At 36.1% G+C, this 20,864-nt stretch overlaps 1 protein-coding gene across 2 annotated transcripts; it reads right to left on the bottom strand.

Moving 5' to 3' along the window:
• Window positions 1-1,087: 1,087 nt before the first annotated feature.
• On the bottom strand, window positions 1,088-17,637 carry LOC125268581 (guanine nucleotide-binding protein G(o) subunit alpha-like). 2 transcript variants are annotated; one of them, XM_048190889.1, is made up of 10 exons: window positions 17,426-17,637; window positions 17,228-17,342; window positions 13,099-13,190; window positions 12,082-12,174; window positions 11,482-11,642; window positions 9,536-9,616; window positions 7,293-7,422; window positions 3,917-3,988; window positions 3,166-3,253; window positions 1,088-1,388 (listed from the first exon to the last, which is right to left on the bottom strand). In XM_048190889.1, the coding sequence occupies exons 1-10, from the start codon at window positions 17,573-17,575 to the stop codon at window positions 1,198-1,200; spliced, it is 1,173 nt and encodes a 390-aa protein (XP_048046846.1). In that variant the 5' UTR covers window positions 17,576-17,637; the 3' UTR covers window positions 1,088-1,197. The 2 variants fall into 2 exon arrangements, with proteins under 2 accessions (XP_048046846.1, XP_048046838.1); XM_048190881.1 differs by having other exon boundaries at window positions 9,536-9,664; window positions 17,426-17,635.
• Window positions 17,638-20,864: the final 3,227 nt, after the last annotated feature.

Below are 20,864 nucleotides of genomic sequence, written 5' to 3'. Positions count from 1 at the left end.
CAAAAAATATCTTAATTTGTGTTCTGAAGATGAATGAAGGTCTTACGGTTTGGAACGACATGAGATTGAGGATAGAAAATGTCCACAAAGTCATCAAGTCTCATGCCATTTAGATGAAAGGAACATTATTATTATTATTATTATTATTTTAATCCAGAGGGTCCTCACGACCCCAAGAGCACATACTGTACGTGTTAAAGGGGTAGTTCACCTAAAAATTAAAATTTTATAACTTGTCTAAAATGTAAACAAGCTCTTTGCTGTTGCACTGTACAGATGAAATATACTGTGAAATCTAAAAAGTTTTTACTGTATTTTTTTTTTTTCTTGGGAGCTTTGGGTGCGTAAATTTAAGAACTATATGGACTCCTTACATCATTTGGTTAGCTGGTGTCCTTTTGGAGTCTCCCAGTGTCCTTATTAGAAAGACACCTTACCTCAAAACAAATCTTGCAGAAAATACAATTTTGTAAGAAACATCCTTCAATCTGATATTTTACTATGTTAGATATAGCAAGGATGACAAAATTAATGTGTTAAAGACGGTGACTGGTGTATGCTTATTTCAGTGTGCAATTAATCGCACAAAAAGGGTGCAATTTAATCACAGTTAAAAATGTTAATCTATTAGCCCTACTTAGAAATCTAATTTTTATACACAAAGTATCAAATTGTCAGCTTCTGCAAAACAAACCATAAGGCATCCTGATCCTACCACAGCTTCTTCCTGACTAAGGTTACAATATCAAGCAATATTTATAATCTGCATTACAGCACAATTATCATATCTTATTAGTGTTTTTCTCTCTGTAGCCTATTTGCTGCAGAGCTGAGAGTTTATCCAGGATAGCAGCTTTTTCAGTGTGGGGCTAGTGTGATCTTCAGTTAGACTGTGTACAGACTCTGTCTGTAGTAGTAGATGTACTGTATGAAGTCAAGCTCATACAGGTAATCACATATGCAGTTTCATCACATTACTATGAACATGTTCCATTAATGTTTGACAACTACAAAGTGCAATTACAAATACTCTGTCTTGTTTTGAGCATATCCACTTATTTGCAGGTAAACAAATCAAAGATGTCAATTAAAATCTTAAAATATTTATTGCTTTAAAATATGGTTTTCAAAATCAATTAAAAATAAGCAATTTTGTTTACAACAGACACCATAACAAATAAAAATGTGCTAAAAAAGTTAAAGTAGTGAGACAGTTTGAAGGTTGTGCTTCACAATAGTGCTGATGGTGAACTGAAAGGCGTCATGTACGCTGGAGGGGTCTGTGGCATTGGTGAAGTGAGGGTACACCATCTTGCCTGAGGCGGCGGCACATGCCACAAACAGATCTGTCACATATTGAGCAGCACAACTCACATCATGGTCAGGACCTGCATCCCCAAACAGAGAAACACATCAGTTTCTGAATAATTTCAAATTTTACTGAATATCATACTGAAGTTTTACTGAAGTTGCAACAGACAATGATGCTATTCTGTGTTTTGTGTGTTTTTATACTAGTAGTACATAAAGTATGCAGTACACACTGAGCTAAATAAGGAACCATTTGACCCATTGCAAAGCCCTGCCTTAAAAACATCTAATATCAGACTAGAGAATAGTGTCTGGATTTGTTATAAACAGTTGTACTGAAATGATACAAATTATAATATAAGTATTAATAGAATTATTACTACTATACTTAATAATCATCATTACCATTATGTGTTATTTTGCAGAACAATAAAATTAAAATATTAACATTTATGGTTGTCCTAATATCTTTGCTTTCAAACGTTAAACCATTAAGTTTTATTTTGGCTGGAAACCGCAGGAAGACCTTAACGATTCTTCAACAGATTTATAAACGAATCTCATTATAAATTTGGGAAGATGGTTGGCACATATTGCATTCCCAAATGCAAATTATAAGCGACTCAAACACACAGCACTTGCAGAAGAGTAGCATTTACCTTTAATTATCGAGAAAATTAACGCGTTAACGCATGCAATTCATTATTTCAGTTTAACACGTTAAAAATATTTAACGCAATTAACACAGATTCCATTTTTTCTGGCATCCTTTGATTGCATTACATTATATGATCACATTGTCATTCATTCAAGTGCTATAAGACGCCAAAAAGGAACTCAAATCTGTACTGGAGTGCTATCTGTGAAGTGTCTCTCTGTGGACAAACACCCGAAATGCACAGAATGCCGCTTCAGACAGTGTGCCAGCATCGCATCGAGTTCTCTTTCATGCTTCAACGGACAAAACACACAAAATTATGTCGAAATGCCCGTCATAAACAGAGTCTTAAATGAGTTAAGTGTTGAATGTAAAGAGAAGTGAGAAAATAGGATGCGTGTCAGATCTGTATCATATGCATTAGCTCTTAAAGTGATAGCAGCCTAATAATTACTCAAACAACAAAAGACAAAGAGAAAAACACTCACTGGTCTCGACAATCACTTTTGTAGCTTTAACAAGAATTAATCTGTATTCAATTTATAATTAAGTGAAGACTGTGCCGTGTTTTTTAACTGCAGATACAGAAATGATTAGATTTCTGTATATTTACCTGTCAGACAGAGGCCTACCTGAAAATCTTAAAGCACTTTTTTCATGGTTACATGGGTCAAAAACAATGAAAACAATTACTTTTTTGTCCATTTTAACAGTACAGGTAAAAATCTGAACCGGCCCAACGGGGCCAGTAGAAAAACCTTTCACGTTAAGCACTGATATATTAAAGGCACAGTTCCATGTGACATTTATTATAATGGGTTTATGTGAAGATTGTTTTAAGTTCACTTAAATTAAAGTTATATACTTTAAAGCCTATTAAATGTTAAAAAAAAAAATAGCTTTCAGTTATAATTACATTATATGAATGGCTATAATTAATGGGTAAAATTGAGCAGGAAAGAAACATTTAACAGAGACATCAGCATCAGTACTGGTATCAGTGATAATGGCCTTCATTCATAGTGCTAGTAAAAAGATGCCATTCAACAAATATTTAAAATATACCGTCTTTATGTTGTTTCTACATTATTTTGGAGATTCAATGTGAAAGTATTACAAAATAAAAATATATTAAAACTTTAATGTTAGGTGCGAATAATTACAGAAAAATACAGTTACCAGATTGTGTGGTGTACCTTTGAAGTCTGGCTGATAAAGTCGCAGATGTCTCCCAGAATACAGTATTTTCTCACCAAACAAATCAATTTTGTTCATAAATAAAACCTGAAAAAGAATTCAAAAGCAGAGTTCTAGAAAATGAAAAACATCTGAAGCCATTCAATTCCTCATCACTGCTTTGTCTCAATGCAGAAGAAAGTTTCCATTATTTATGAAAAATACTAGATGATCAACATGATTCTTAATACTTTAAGTGCATGAACAAATGGATATAGATTGTATAACAGAAGTGGTACAGATGGTTGTAAAGAGGTCAGTGCTTGTGTATCATCTGAAGAGAACTCTGACACATTCTCCATGGCAAATCTCATAGAGTTCAATTAGACTCGTTTGAGAATGGGTCTGTTTATCTGACCGATGACAAAAGTGTTTGGGAAAACCTGTTCGAAAACAATTATTGCATACAGTATATACAAACTTAACACTGAGTGGACAAACACAGAAATGGCCGCGTTCACACAGAAACCGAATACGGATGTCAATCCAGTATTTGAGTTCTTAATACGGTTATGTTCACACCCAGTTTAGTTATTTACAGGAGTGACATCCGCATTCTATAACTGAACTCAAATGCCCTAAATCACATTCACCCTGAAGTTTTGCCTGAACCAGGGTTAAAAAAAAGAAGACTTTTTCACAGTATAGAGTGAAATCCCTAATGTCAGATATGCACAGGTTTTATACTGTAGGGCCTGAAGTGCAGCTCACCAGTGAAGCTCCTTTGAAAAAAGCACTGTTACATGTGGAGCTGAAGCACTCCAGGCTTTCACAGAGACGGTTCTGTTGTAAGAAAGTGATAAAGTTACAGAGATAATTATTAAAGCACAGAAAAAAGTAGGCTTATGAACAAACATTCATGCAAACGGAGGTTTATGAAAAGTGAAATAACTGAAAATAAAGGCCTTAAACCATGTACAGTCCGTAGAGCAACTAGAGTCAAATACAGCAAGGGCCGGTTGCACCAGCTGTGCGCAAGTTAGGGTTGGCCTGGCTAAGATATAAAGGGGCATGCAGTTAACATAGGCATACTAAGTATTTTTGCGTTGCACCATTAAACTTAGTAGAAACATAAATATTTATGGAAGGCCTGTTGCATGAAGCTGGTTTCAGTTGCTACTCGGGTACATCTGAGCAAACTCTGGCTGTGTCCGAAATTGCATACTCTCGAGTGGGTACTTAAGTAATTACTTCACAACGGCTAAAAAAAAGTATGTTTTATATAATATTAATGTAATCCAGACGTACTACATCCACCATGCTGTCATTATCATGTGATCTACCAGCGTCAGTTGCATTACTTTACCTCCATTCATAAATCCTTTTTCGTGGCCTCATGAGATAGTAAAGTGCCCATTGAACACACACTTCAGAATCTCGCCAGAAGTGGGTTATCCTGGTACTTTTTGCCTACTCTTTTATGAGTACTGTGATTTCAGACATACTTTATTTTTGTCACATACCGTTTTTCGCCTACTATGCGATTTCTGATGCAGCCTCTAGTTTTTGGGGCTCATGAAGGTGGTAACATGGTAACTTGCGCTACACAGCTAACCTGCTCTGGAGCAGGTTTTATGGTAGCACTTTATTTTACAGTCCTGTTCCCCATATATACAATGATCTTCTTACAGTAATTGCAATAAATAGGTAATAACTAGGTACTAACCCTGAACCTACCCCTAAACCTAACCGTTACCCCTGTAGTTCTCATATTACCCAGTATTTTCCTAGGTAAGTACACTGTAAGTACACATACTGTAAAATAAAGTGCAACTGGTTTTATTCTGGTTTAGAGGATCGCAAACCAAAATTGGACCAATCAGCTGTGAGTAAAGTGACATGTATCTGATGGAGTTAATCCACTCCCCTGTATCTCTTGCTGCAAATTAAAGCAGTTCAGAGCGAAAGAATTATAGAGACTGTTGCTGCTGATTATTTAATTACATGAATTCTAATTATTTATAATATATTCATATAATTATATGAATTGACAAAAAACTTAAGTTTAAAAACTTTATATTAAAGGTTGTATGTATTTATATTAAGCATACATGTATGATTCTGAGCTGCTTGTAAACCTATGTAAGTTATTTAAATGCAGTTTGAATTGCATCAATCAGCTCATGTTTTACCATACCAATTTAAATGACTTTTTAGCAGATCTTTGAACCTGATCTAAATGGTAAACCTCTGTTTATTGGTCTGTGAGCATATTGTAATGACTGAGGCAAATCAGACACAATTATTGGTTAATTAACCAATAGTTTTAAGCTCACTCTGGGGTCTGTCCCCATCCCCCGGGAAGCTCTCAGTTACAAGTTTATTGCGCCGAGGAATGTGGCTGCCGCATGGAGAGCAGAGAAGAGACACAGAAAATCTGCATCTTCCTGCATTTTCCACACAGAACACAGACTCTGTGGCATTAATGTATAGACAGACTGTGCTATAAATGAATCCTTCCCAGGAAATGGTATCCATTATTACCGTTGCTGTATTACAATCATTGTATTCACGTATGTATGTGTATGTTTTATGATGCATTTAAGGTAACTTCAATCATGCCATGTTTAGTGTCTATGCGTTCGTATTGGGATGATTTAAATACTTGTGTATGCGGTATGTCCATACCTGTGCAACACAGGAGTATTACAAGACTCTTTAATAGTTCTTATCCAAAGACTCAGCTTGTTAATCTACTTGGTCATAAAAGCCCTGTCAAGGGGGGTGTGTTGTCACCCGGAAATACAACATCTTCATTGGCCCCCATCATTCCTAAGAGGTTGGACTTTGACCAGAGGTTAAAAGCCAGCGAACCATGCCACTCCCTCTCTTCTTCCTTGCTTCTGGACAACCGAACAGGTCTCCTTGCGGCCGGCCTCTCTAGGCCCGGCCCGCAAGGCTGGTAGGCCCCCGGCCTACAACACCCAGCCATGTGCTCATCACCCAACAGACTGGCAACAACTTCAGACGATAACCTCAAGATTTATCCTAAACCTGCAGATCCGACGCTCCTCAGCCTAAGGGCACATTGCAAGTATCGTACATTTTAATGCTGAACAGCGATTTAGTATTGATTTGTAAAACTTACCTTTGCTATTGCTAAAATAAACTGATGAGTCCTTTCCAGAGTGTCTTCGACTTTATGTTATGTTATGTTATGTTATGTTATGTTATGTTATATGTTATGTTATATGTTATGTTATATGTTATGTTATATGTTATGTTATATGTTATGTTATATGTTATGTTATGTTATGTGTTTGTGAGTTAGTTAATAAAGATTGTGCACAATACATGTTTGGTTCTGACTCCATCTGCTAATGAATTGCCTCTTAAGTGATATAGACCCGAACTCTAAGTAGCACGGTGCAATAAGAATGTTATTTTTCCATAACCTGGAAATGAACATTTCTTAGAATTATTAAACAATCAACACTAAGTGTTCCCTGGACAACAGGTTATTTGATGGTAATATTAAGATTAATGTAGCTATATCCAGTAAATCTGATTAATATTTTACATATTTACATATTCATGATTAATCATAATTAATAAATAATATTGAGTTATGAATAATTATTAATATTTCCCCTTTGATTTAATTTGCTACAATATCAAATAAAAATCAATCAATGTATAATTGTCAGTTTTTTGTATTAATATTTATTACTATTAATTTCAAATAGTTTCTGAATGTTTTTTCAAGAACAAATGGTGCAACCAAATTAAGTGCAGAATTTGTTACAAACTAGCTAGTAGTTACTAAGCCTCTAGAGTGGACTTAAGTTTCAATTTAAGTAAGAACTTACGAATGACTGGTGCAACCCGACCCTGAACACCAGACAGAGCCTAGCTTTTTAACCCTACTTTATCTGTTAGCAACCATGGCCATTTCAGTTAGGGTCTATAGATACTCATTCCATTCAATTTGTCAGATCTTAACTAAATCCTGTGGAGCCATGTTACACAAACTTTTCCGACAAGAGGATCTTCTAACTGAAATCATCTGGGGTTTTGAAAAGACTAGAGTTAAACTGTTTCTGCAACACACAGCCCCAGGACTCTGAAGATCAATCATGACACTCACCGTGGAATGATTTGTTTCAAGGTTTTGATCGTACCCACTAAGAGCCACCATAAACAGCACTGCCTGGACATTGTCAAAATAACTGTACCACTTCTTTCTTTCTGAACGCTGGCCACCAACATCGTACAGCCTATAGACAAAAGATTATTTATATAGAAATTATTCATATAATAGTTATTTCACCCCAATAACATGCAATAAGAGCAGGAAAGGCATTATGGTAAAATAACTTAAAAGCATAAGATGAATGACCGTATTTATCTTCATAATTTGTATCGACATCACGTGACAACACAGATGAACAAATAATCCCTTTGAGAAAAACTCACAATAAGATCCTATATATAAAATAAGCTGTCTTCCACTCAGGTCAAAGCCAACTATGTTTTATACAATACAACAGCCTGTTCCTCTCAAAAAGCTATCATTTGACTAGCACAGAAGAGTTGGAATAGAGCGCATGAGTCAATTTTGATGTTGATGATTTTATGTTTTTTTTTTGTGTCCTCTTTGGAGCTAACAGGCCCTGGTCACTGCATACTTTCACTGTATGGAAATAAGCAACATCAACATTCTGCTAAACATCATCTGTTGTTAGTCAGTAATGAAAGTAAAAAAAATAGTAAATAAAGAGAATTTTGGGGTGAACTGAATGTTTGAAGGCAAAGTCCTACAACAAGTCTATATTCAATTTGACCAGATCAGACCAGACCAGATGAGAGAAGTGAGATTTCAAAAATCATCAGGGGTCTCATTTATAAAGTGCGCGTACGCACAAAACGGGGATGGAAACGTGCGTACGCCAGTTCCCACGCAAAGGTTGTGATCTATAAAAACAAACTTGACGGGAGAATGTGCGCACCTTTAAGCAAACTTTGAGCTGTGCGTATGCACATTCTGGAGACAAAAGTGATATGAATTGAGATAGTAGATGTGCTACTTTCGATCACTTTTCCAGTGACACGCTGTTTTAATGACAGCGAGGAGCGCTGGAAGCACAATAATTCCTCTTTAAACTAAACTGCAGATGTTATGACAAAATATTTTCGAGAATGACGATCAGTGATGCACACTTAACTTAGATATTATGGAAGACACTGCTGGATTCGGTGGTCGAACGGTCCGTTGTCCAGTTTGAATAGGTCCAATAATATCTTACTGTACAACCACAGCTGCAGGAGGTGTTGAAGTCGTGTGAAGGATCTTCAAACAATTACTATTTGAAGGATATCATTTGAGGAAAACGGTAAGATTTGCATGTTTTCTTTTTAAAATACTTTGTCAGTGACGCGCCGTTTCAGACAATTGTATTTACACTGCAATAAATAGGTAGGCCGATCTGTTTCCACTAAAAATAGCCTATAAACTTCCTAAAAGATATGTTCACCTTATCAGCAAAACTGCATAAATTTGATTTGAATTGTTTAAACTATTAAAATACTATCTGGCCAGTGGAAATGAATGAATCAACTCTATTCTAAAACCTTTATCTGAAGTATTTTATACAATTTTGTTTTTATGGATATTTTGATATATTTATTCTAAAACAAAGAGGATATTGGATGATCTTTATCAATATAATGTGTGGCACAAATTGCATTTATAGTCCATATCTAATATTTTCCAATGTCTTGTACCTTTGACGGTGTTAACCATGAATGTCACGTGGATGGGAACATGTATGGAAATGATATGCAGATGAGGTTATGCATAGTAAAACTAGGCGTCATAAGCTCCATATATGGTGATTTCGGGGAGGAGACAGGGTGGAGATGCACGTACGCACAATCTTCCGCTGACTGGGATTTATAAAGGGATTTGTGCGCAGGTTCTGGCGTACGCATGGTTTTATAAATCTGATTTTTTTTGTGCGTACGCAGAATCTAGCTTTTGCGCGTACGTACACTTTTAGTAGGGATCCTACGCACAGTTTTATAAATGAGACCCCAGAAGATTATTCCAATATTCCACAAGTAGATTTAGTTTAAACATGCGTGCGGGAACAGTCTGGCAGTGCATCTCTGGCTGGTGGTGATTTGAACCACTGAATCCTACAGGGCAGAATATGGAAAAAGGTCTTTGTTTCTCATCTTGTTCTTTGCAAGCGAACAATGAAATGTTTAGAGAGAGAAGGCCTCTCCAACAAGGTTGTATGTTTGGTTCTAACATTGGAAGGGCAATTTTAAATATGAATGTAGTATCTCAAACATTTTCAGTTAAGATCATATTGTAGAAATGTTTACCTGTAGAGTGAGTTGTTGACTCTGAACTGGGTTTCAACGACACCATGGGTCCTCACTCGAACTCTGAGAACATCCGTTTCACTGGGGATGTAGTTTGGTGCGATGATACGACTTATGCTCTCAATGAAACTAGATATGTGGCACATGACACAAAGGGGGAAAAAACATAGCTTCTTGATGGGATGGCGTCACCTTACTTCGGGAGGGGAATTACCTTGAAGTATTGGAAATGTATTAGATGTATTCGAGAAGGGAACTACCTCGAGATACTGAAGTATTATATTGTATTATATTCGGGACGGGAATTACCCCGAAGGTACCATAGTACTTTCCATGACAGTGTGTAATTATTTTCCAGTAAATGCTCAGCTAAAATAGTTCCAGGAATTAGGTTCATATCAGTTATTTTAAAGGTTATTTCAAATTATTTCCATGTTTCACCCAAGAAATTACATTTCATGATTTTGGAAAGTGCTCTATCCTTCTCCCGCTCTCTCCCATTCAAACGCACACACACACAAAATACAGACTTTATCAATAAAAGTTTTGCATCTGCAAAACTACATGACATTTCTCAGTAAAGATGTCCCGGTTTTTGGTTAAGCTGAACTTACAGCTTCACTATTAGTAGAGATGCTGTTGCCATACACTGTTGAGAAACACACAGACTCACAGGTACTTCACACATGCTTAAGCAATCTTTCAGTCATGTGACTGGCCTTAAGAGCAAACTATCTATAGAACTGCAGCATAGCCTGTCAGGAATATGAACGCACTGCACTAGATGGTTAAGAGTTTTCATTATAATGTTTTTCCTATGGAAAATTATTAACGAGAAACTGCATGTTGCATTTAGGTTCAAGGTTCTTCTGCTTGCCTGTACATAGTATGCATTATAATCAATAAGGTGTATATTGAATTTGTTCTTTTATTATTTTACTACAAACCTAATAAAAAAAAAAATAAAAAAAATAAAATAAAAAAAACTGGCAGGCAATGGATGAAAGCTTTGTTTTGCCCTCTAGGTGGGTGTTCCCCAAAGGGTGTGATGACATCACATGGAAAACTATGAATAACAGCATTATTCTGCATAACAGTGGCTCAAGCCTCTGTTGCTAGCTCTTAAAATTATACTCTGGATGGGTAGGCTTGGAATGAGATGCGTAAAAAATTAGTCTTACACACAAATGTTAAGGACAAAAATGTCATAGTAACCATAGTATAAGGGATTGTCACACAAAGAATGAGGGGTGCAGATGGCTTCAACAAGACTGAAAGATTCAACTTGCTACATGTCACTTCTGAAATTGTTCAAAAAGATTTAACCATAAACACTAAGAGACCACATGGTGACATGCATGTCATTTTACCCAGTTTATCCAAACCACTTCTGTTTTGCAGGACATCCACCAGCAGTTAAACACACTTAAAGGTATACTTCAGCTATAAATGAAAAAATTATCATTTATTCACCCTCAAGCAGTCCCAGATGTATATGACTGTCTTCTGTGGAACACAAGCAGAGATTTTTTGAAGAATCCACATATAGTAATGCAAGTGAAAGGGGCCTTCGAAGTTATCGCTTAAAAAACAAAACAAAAAAAACAAACAAAAAAAACACATGACTCCAGCTGATAAATCTGTCTTCAGTTTTATGCCATTTGCTGACTCATCCACTTGCATTATATGGACTCACAGAGATGGTTAATTTTTCTAAAAATCTCAGTTTATGTTCCACAAGTCAAATGCATCTGGGACAGCAAGAGGGTGAGTAAAACAAAGAGACGTTTTATTTTTGGGTGGAGCATCCCTTTAATGAGGTGGAAATCACAAAGTTGTGTCAGTAAATGTCAGGGAAGCAAATTACTGGAAACAGTTCTAACATTCTAATCCAACTAAAGCCCCATTATGCATCGATACAAAGGCAAAGAGGTGGTAATACTCACTACAGAGCAGAATCATTGAGCTGGAACTCATGGCCTCTGGCCACTGCCGCCCTGACGCCCAGATCCCCCCACAGTCTGCAGAACGCATGAGCCACAAATGGCAGTAGTTCCATATCCTCTCCCATGCAACACTCACATGAGAGAATGGCACGCGCATGGGACTAAAGAATATAGGAAACAATATCAATCAATCTGTGGTTGTCAAAACTTTTCAATATGGCCAGGTCATAAGATAAAAAAATAATGTTACTTAAATTGGAAAATGGATCATATTTAGTCAATAACATGTTTGCAGCTTAATTCGCACATATAATTAGTTTTGGGCACATTGTTCAATAATGTGTATTAATCTTTTGATGCTTACCCATTGTCAAAGGTCATGGTAGATGCCTGAACCTACCTATATTACCTTGGCGATAATATTGTTGCTTCTTTTTATAATATTCTATATAATATTCTTGCACTATTCTTCTACAATATTTTTGTTTGGAGATATACAGATAGTGGTGAGATATTAATGAGACAATACAGTATTTGAGTCTAATAGAGCTGCTATAATCATAATGACCAATTATGGATAGAATAGTCTGTATGTCCGACCTTGTTCTTTTTGTTAGACAGATTAATGCGCAGCATTCCCATGCCATGCAGCACAAACTTCATAGATGTCAGCAGATTATCCAACACAGCAGGCTGTACAATAGGAAGAAAACAATTAAACTTAAATACAAATGAAGTATTTGAACTTACAGCATAGTCCAGTACTGTTTATGAATCTTATTATCATACAAGTATACCTTCCAGTAAAGCACAAAATATGGTTGTTATACTCAATCTAAAAAACTAAATTACACATGCTGTTATGTTTTTACATTGCTAAGGATAGCACAAATGCTAAAGTTATGTTTGTTATCAAATGTTGCTTATGAAGTTGCTGTGTTTGTTACTTGTTTAACAAGTGTTTTTCTTTTTGCCAAGATAATATAAATCAATATCAGGATGAAGTAGGGCTCAAAACACAGCCTTACTTTCTAATTTATATGTCCTCTGAAAAATGTTTATGAATGTAATATGTGTTATGAAAAGTAGCATGTGTCAAACATATAAATTCATGTTTCATGCTCTAATGGCCCTCATATTCACTGCAAGCTTTAGGGGCTCGAAATATTATCTGGTGGTGTCACTGTTAGGCAGAATCAATTTAATTATACATCATTTATATTTTTTACTATTGATTTGTATTCATATATATAATTTTTTCATTATTTTTTAAAGTCACAGTTGCCCCTCACAGAAAAAAAATGCCTGACAAATGAAATATTGAAGTATCTTGAAGTACTGAATCTATGCTGTTTGCTGTCAGACAACAAATAAATATATGATGCATGTCTATGTTTTTCAGTTATATGCCTCCAAGGAAGATGCAATATATGCAACAGAAAAAAGGACTATGTTTAGTTCTTTTAGTGTTGAGTTTTACACAACTATCAGGTGAAGAAATAACCATTACCACAAGTACCTGATGGAAACCTGTGAACATGCCAATTTTGGCATTTATCATTGGCCGGCTATAATGCCAAGTCTCACAACGGTCATCCAAATAAAATAGCACTGCACCTTGAAGCTGAGGAGTTCTTGTTTGTTAAAGCCATGGCTGTAGATAATCTTCATCTGTTTGACTAATGTGCTTTTGCCGCTCTCTGGAGTACCTACAGAATGTGTTTGGAAAAAAACATTGCAGAGCACAGCAGTATATGAATAACGGGTCAACAAATAACAGTCCAAGACATTAGATAAATCAGCATAAGTATAAAAAAATTTTCATTTAGTCGGGTCACACTATATTTATTTAGACTATAAATAGACTATTCTTTTATCTCTGTATTATAATTTTATCTCTAAATTTCTTTCACTCTAAACTGTTTTAATCTGGAGTGGGAGATACAGAGGGAGTGGCTTTATTGCATCAGATACATATCACTTTACCTACAGCTGATTGGTCCAGTTTGGGTTTGCCATCTCTAACCCAGAATAAAACCTGCTCTGGAGCAGATTAGCCATGTAGCGTAAGTTACCGCGGTGATGAACACCGCTAAAAACCAATCCACCTTCTTGAGCCTAAAAAAACAGAGTTTACTCAAACTAATCTCAAACTTACCTGGGTAGCAACTGAAACCAGCTTTGTGCAACAGGCCACAGATAATTTTGGACAGACTATTAACATTACTGGAAGAACATTTGTTTGTGTGAACCTTGCCAGAACGTTAGCCAAAGTTATGAGAATGTTCCCTGTTAGCTGGGTATGTACTGATTTTTAGCAACACAAACAGTAATAAGCTTCTTGTCTTAATAGCATTAAAAAAGGGCAAAAATAGGTTTGACGTTAATTATAAACACACTGTAACACCGTGTCTACGCCGGATGCGAGCGGCGCAATGCGAGAAGACAATAGAACCCATTATAACCGACGATGCTGTCTACACTAGATGCAGCAAGAGGCGACACATGACAAATCTCCAACAGTAAACTGATGCCTGGCTCTATTTCTGATGTACTCTAAGCGCTCAAGCTACTTAGTTCTGTCGCGAAGGACAAATGGATTTGGAATGTTCGCTTTGGCGCGTCCAGTGTAGACAAAGTGCTTGCCGTATCTTTCAATAAAAGAATTTTTTGAAAAAAAAAAAAAAAAAAGGCAGCATGTTGAGGATAAAAAAAAATTGTGAAATGTGAACAAACAAAATTGTTATCTTTCAGTTGCTCATGCACGTCATTAAACAAACTTCAGCCACGCATTTCTAATGCTTGGATATTTAGGAGGGCTATGGAAAGTTTTTGAGGTGCAGTTTCTTTACATCCACTGACAGAACAACGTTTGAGTGAGTCTTATGCTGGGTACAAAATGCACGATTTTACCCCTGATTAGGGATGTTCTGATCAAGATTTTTGCAGCGATACCAAATATCTTGTCACGATTTCTTGCAATCATGATCAGCCTGAAGATATTTTACTGACTTCACATCTAAGTGGCATACTTAAAAGTAATGGCTTATAACAAGTTCATGGTCTCATTTGATAGAAAACCTTTCAAAAAATGGTGCTCAATCAGAGCATCCCTAGCCCTGATTTTCACTCGCTGTTAGTTTTGTGGAAATCACAGTCAAATGCCCGAAATCTGAGGAAAATTGGTACTCGTTCACATGAGTGACAATCACAGTGTGTATTATCAAAGATGCAATCTGAGATAAGCGCTGATGCTTCACCGATGCCTGTGAGATATGCTAAGATATTTATGAGATACGAGATATTTATGCTAAATATCTGGCCCTTTCTGTGACTCTGAGTCATTATCGACATCGTTATCCAAAAGCAGTATCGCTCTTGTGATTGATGGACAGACATGTTCATCAGAACACACCTCCTTGATTACACACGACAATGACATGTTAAAGTTGGCGTGAATCATAAGTTGCGATAGATTTTTCTTCCCTATCATGACGTATATTCGAGTGAAACAGCTACAAAAAATGTAGAGCAGGCTTTTGTAGTCGGGAATTGATTGGATCGTAGGAAGTTGCCAGTTTGCAGTCAGTTGTGGAAGAAATGTAGCCCCCCCTCTGCCGAGACCTACGTCACAAAGAGAACAGATGCCGATTCTAGGGAGAGGTTAATGTTTTTGATTAAAGATTACGAGGGAATAAGAATTTAAGAAAAATAATAATAATTGTGCACGGATAAATTATTTATAATAAACGCTGCAACATTCTGTAAAAAAATAAGAATTGTCAATTTTGATTTCATGGTGACTTTAAGGGGCGTGTCGAGGAGAACATCACGATTCTCCAATTATAAATCCTGTCGTTTGAGAAGAGTAGAAAATAATTCATATTTTAAAATTGAGAGTTAGTTTTGATTTTATCTTACATACATGTGCATCTCAATAAATTAGAATATCATGAAAAAGTTATTTTTTTTCTGTAATTTTATTCAAAAAGTAAAACTAGATTTATTAGACAAAGTAAAATATTTCCAGACTTTTTTGTTTTCATTTTGATGATTACAGCTTGCTGCTCATCAAAATAAAATAAAAAAAATCAGTATCTCAAATTATTAGAATATTTAATTTCAAGTTTTATTAAATTACTGTTCTCAGGGTATAAATACTGGGTTTAGGTCAGTAATCCCAACAGCAGTCATGGGGAAGTCTGCTGACTTGACAGTTGTCCAGAAAACGATCATCAAGTGCCTCTACAATGAGGGTAAGCTACAGAGGGTCATTGCTGAAAGAGCTGGCTGTTCGCAGAGTGCTGTGCCAAAGCATATTCATGGAAAGTTGACTGGAAGGAAAAAGTGTGGTAGGAAAAGGTGTACAAGTGAAAGGAATGGCCGCAGGCTTGAGAAGATTGTCAGGCGTAGCCGATTTAAGAACTTAGGAGAGCTTCAAAAGGAGTGGACTGAAGCTGGAGTTAGTGCATCAAGAGCCACCGCACACAGACGTCTTCAGGAAATGGGCTACAACTGTCACATTCCACGTACCAAGCCACTTCTGAAACAAAGACAACATCAGAAGCGTCTTACCTGGGCTAAGGAGAAAAAGAACTGGACTGTTGCTCAGTGGTCCAAAGTCCTCTTTTCAGATGAAAGTAAATTTTGCATTTCATTTGGAAAACAAGGTCCCAGAGTCTGGAGCAGGGGTAGGCAAGTTCGGTCCTAGAGAGCTGCTGTCCTGCCGAGTTTAGCTCCAACCTTAATCAAACACACCTGAACAAGCTAATCAAGCTCTTCAGGATTACTAAGGCTATAGGCAGCTGAAGGTTTTTTTTCAGGGTTGGAGCTAAACTCTGCAGGACAACGGCTCTCTAGGACCGAACTTGCCTACCCCTGGTCTGGAGGAAGAGTGGAGAGGCACAGAAACCATGTTGCTTGAAGTCCAGTGTGAAGTTTCCACAGTCAGTGATGATTTGGGCTGCCATGTCATCTGCTGGTGTTGGTCCACTGTGTTTTCTGAAGGCCACAGTCAACGCAGCCATCTACCAGGAAATTTTAAAGCACTTCATGCTTCCTTCTGCTGACAAGCTTTATGGAGATGCTGATTTCATTTTCCAGCAGGATTTGGCACCTGCCCACACTGCCAAAGGTACCAAAAGGTGGTTCAATGACCATGGTGTTACTGTACTTGATTGGCCAGCAAACTCGCCTGACCTGAACCCCATAGAGAATCTATAGGGTATTGTCAAGAGGAAGATGAGAGACACCAGACCCAACAATGCAAATGACCTGAAGGCCGCTATCAAAGCAACCTGGGCTTCAATTACACCTGAGCAGTGCCACAGGCTGATTGCCTCCATGCCACGCTGCATTGATGCAGTAATTCATGCAAAAGGAGGCCCAACCAAGTATTGAGTGCATAGAAATGAACATACTATTATACATAGTATTCTAATTTATCGATAGTGGGTTTTTATTAAATGTGAGCCAAAATCACCACAATTAAAAGAACCAAAAACTTAAAGTACTTCAGTCTGTGTGCAAGGAATTTATTTAATACACGAGTTTCACAATCTGAATTGAATTACTGAAATAAATGAACCATGACATTCTAATTTATTGAGATGCACCTGTCTATACACTAGTTTACCACATGCCCACACGCATTGTGCACCTGCAGAATACAAGCACCCGTCATTTCTAAAGTTTGATTTTGGCAGTTGTGATATATTCGATTGTGCTTGCATTGCGTTATAGTTACCCAGTATAAGGACTTTGTGCACGTGCAGCTCGCGCTCTTTTCGAACATTCTGATTGCAGTATCTTTTCTCTTCATCCCTCGGATTCACACACTTCTGCACAGCCGCTAGACAAGCCTATACGAGATCAAACGACAACTCTACATGAACTACTACAGCATTTCCTTTTTTTTTATAGTGTAACTCAATATTTAACTTACCTGCAGGGATGTTGAAAAGTCAAAACATCGAAACATTTCTAAAACTATATTAAAATCTTGTTTAAAACGCCAGACGCGTGATATTTGCGTTAACGCTAGTGCACCACACCTGTTCAAACTGCGTTTTAGGGACGTGACGTCACATGACATAATTGGGAAAAGCCTGTGTCATGACAAAACGGATCCTCCCTCGAAATCGGGTCTCCTCAAACTGACAGTTAATGATTATTCTAAGTAGGCCTATATAAGAATGATATTCATTTAAAATATCCATAGCCTATATTGAAATGGAAATTGCAATATTTATTTTTTTCTTATTGTGACGTTTATCCATGATGTCAAATGGCTTCTCGAACAAGAAAAAATGTAGGGCAAGATTTTGTCCATTGGAGATAATGGTTTGATGATAGTGGTTTGCTATGTCATAATAGTGATCATGAGAGTGATTTAATGGTGATGTAAATGTGCTCAATAATTTTTAATTCTGCTGAACATAAAATAAGATATTTTGAAGAATGTTAGTAACCAAACAGTTGATGGGCCCAATGACTTCCATAGTAGTATATATGGGGTTTTATAATGGGGTTTTTCAATTTATGAGTAAAATAAAGCCTGTGGTAAACATAACTTGGCGATACTTTGACGTTTTGTTCTACAACATACACTGCACACACTACACCCCAAGCTGTCTTATTAGTTACTTTTTTAAAATGTTCATTAACTGCCTCAAAATTTGTATTTTCGCTGCGGTATCGTACCGTGTGTAATTTACATTGTAGAATAAAAAGTCAAAATAAAGTATCGTCAAGTTATAGCTTTATTTTACCAGAGGCTATTTTGAAAATCCCCATTATAAAACCCCATCTCGAAGGAACCAGCGGCGAATTAGACTACCGAGTTCTGATGTCATACCTGCACCACTATATTGACTTCCATACTAATTTTTTTACAGTCTATGCTTCCATAGTATGGGGGAAAAATATGGAAGTCAATGGGGCTCATCAACTGTTTGGTTACCGACATTCTTCAAAATATCTTCTTTTTTTGAGTTCAGCAGAATAATTGAATTCATACAGGTTTGGAACAACTTGAGGGTGAGTAAATGATGACAGAATTTTTATTTTTGGGTGAACTAACTCTTTAAAATATAAACATTCCTGAAATTTGCTTATATATTAGCGCATCTATATGGTCAAATATAAACGTACCATTATAGTAAAATATTTTTGTAGGCACAATTGATCTCTCACATATTTAGATATTTATTTATTTGTATGATTTGTGTGGATTTAATTGTATGTCATATGAATGTAATCCTATTAAACAAGACAAGGAGATTAAGAGAGTAAAAATCTGCAGTACTCTGCATTTCCAAATGAATTACACATTTGAATTTTAGAAAATAAATAAAAATAACACCATGATTTGGTTATTGATGAGGGTGATATATTTGAACAATTATGAAAATGTATACTTCAAAGTATTTTATTTCCAAGGACATACAAAAAATACATATACATTAGTGTGCCCTTGAAGAACACACATCTTTATGATTACAATACAGGAAGAATTAATGTGCTATTTTTCTCCGACAAAAAACGTAAATCATTTTTACATAACCAGCAGCATCATGTAATAATTATCTGCTTAAAAAACAACACTCATTAACAACCTTTTACATTTTAAATAAATGAAAATTAATGAATCAATTAGTTAATCAAAACAATAAAAGTCAGTTCAAAACTGATTTAAATAATCCCTGAAACCATTATCATAATGTCAGAGAGAGGTTTCTTGTTTTAAATATTATCTAGTTATTATTAAACACTTTATATAGCACATCACATTAAAACAGTTTCAGTCCATTATGGTTTCTGTTTATAAGAATTATCATAACATCAGATTTCCACAGATAAGAGGACCTCTTGTGGCTATAATTGGTAGCACATTCTGCAAACTCGCATAGGCTTTACCTTTCAGTCTTAGGACATCTGGGATGTAACCATTATGTTTCCAGAAATATTTTAACATTTACAAACAAGTTGAAAATGTTAAAATAAAATCATTGTCTCTAAAATCATTTTAAAATGTTTATCTAAAATCATTTTTTAAAACCAGTCTACGTAAAATACAAAACAACAAGGAACTAAGCCCGGATCAGCACTTTTACTCTAAAGGGCTAATATTATTTCATTTTAAAATCCATTTAAAACAACAGAGACTTTAAACATCTTAGTTTAAAGGAATACTTCTCCCCAAAAATTAAAACCTTGCATTAATTCACCCTCATGTACATTTAGGCCTGTATTACTTTCTTCTGAGAATTACAGAAGATATTAGGCAGAATGTGCAAAATGTGTTCAGTCATGAAACTGATTAGTGCCCTTAGTGCAATCTGTTACAATTACATCATCACTACATGCAAGATGATCTGCAGCCAATGAGCTTGCTTGCTCAACATTTAAAGGAGAACTATTATGCTTTTTATTATTTTACCTTTCCTTTAGTGTGTCATACTCTGTAGCTATCTCTGCATGTAAACAATCCGCAAAGCACATAGTCTACGCCAAAAGGGAGTTGATCTATCCAACTGAAAACACCTGCTTCAAACGCCTCGTTTGTAGTCCTGCCATTATTTCTGACATTGTTTACTTGTCCAACACAGGCTCTAAGCAGTAGACCTATCACAACAGACTGGGGCCGGCTGACCAATCAGAGCAGAACGTTTTAAAAAACTTATGCTGCCTTCACGTGTTATCGGAAATTTGATAATTCCCACTTCTGAAGTCATGATTACAAGCTCATCGCATTCAACTTTCGAAATTGAGGCGTTCATATGCAATTTTTACCTAGGAAACTCGAATTTACGATAATTCTGAGAGCAGGTGAACAGTGTTTAGACAGAGGGTGAAAACAGGTGCAGCAACAGTGTAAATTATAAGAAAAATAATGCATATCTTGAACATTAAATCATATAAACCTATTCCTCCAGAACAGGGTGAGTGAATAACCCCAGCTATCTGACAGGGCACGTTCTTATAACATTGGCTAACATTCTCTCAAAGTTATGAACAAACGTTCTTCCAGTAACATTAAAAGAATGTTTGTTAAACGTTATCTGGTCTTTAATGATGTTCTCAAAAGATTAGCACAAGAAGGTTTGTAGAAGGTTTTTTAAATGTCTTCATAATGATGGGAGAAAACGTTCTTAGAACAATATTCTTCGAACATCCTTTAAACACTTGAATGACAACTAACTTTAAATGAATAAGGTTGTGTTTGATGTTTTAAAAGAACACCCTTCCAACATGTGAAAGTTTTGTAGGCTGTCCCATAGTTATTGTTCCTAACTTCTCTCTTAAATTTATATAAAGGCTATGCAAGTGTTAGAATTAAACACTTTCAAAACAATGTTCATGAAATCACCACATAGTGTCAT

Source organism: Megalobrama amblycephala, linkage group LG1 (genome assembly GCF_018812025.1).
Source record: "Megalobrama amblycephala isolate DHTTF-2021 linkage group LG1, ASM1881202v1, whole genome shotgun sequence".
Taxonomy (NCBI): Eukaryota; Metazoa; Chordata; class Actinopteri; order Cypriniformes; family Xenocyprididae; genus Megalobrama; species Megalobrama amblycephala.
This window is presented reverse-complemented; position numbering and strand designations above follow the sequence as displayed.

Coding starts and splice junctions, on each gene's coding strand:
- LOC125268581 (XM_048190881.1), bottom strand. CDS start 17,575: ATGTCATGTGACGTCACGTCCCTAAAACGCAGTTTGAACAGGTGTGGT. Junction 7,423..9,535: donor GTCAACAACTCACTCTACAG/GTAAACATTTCT, acceptor TTTTGTCTATAG/GCTGTACGATGTTGGTGGCC. Junction 3,989..7,292: donor TTGAAACAAATCATTCCACG/GTGAGTGTCATG, acceptor TTCTTACAACAG/AACCGTCTCTGTGAAAGCCT.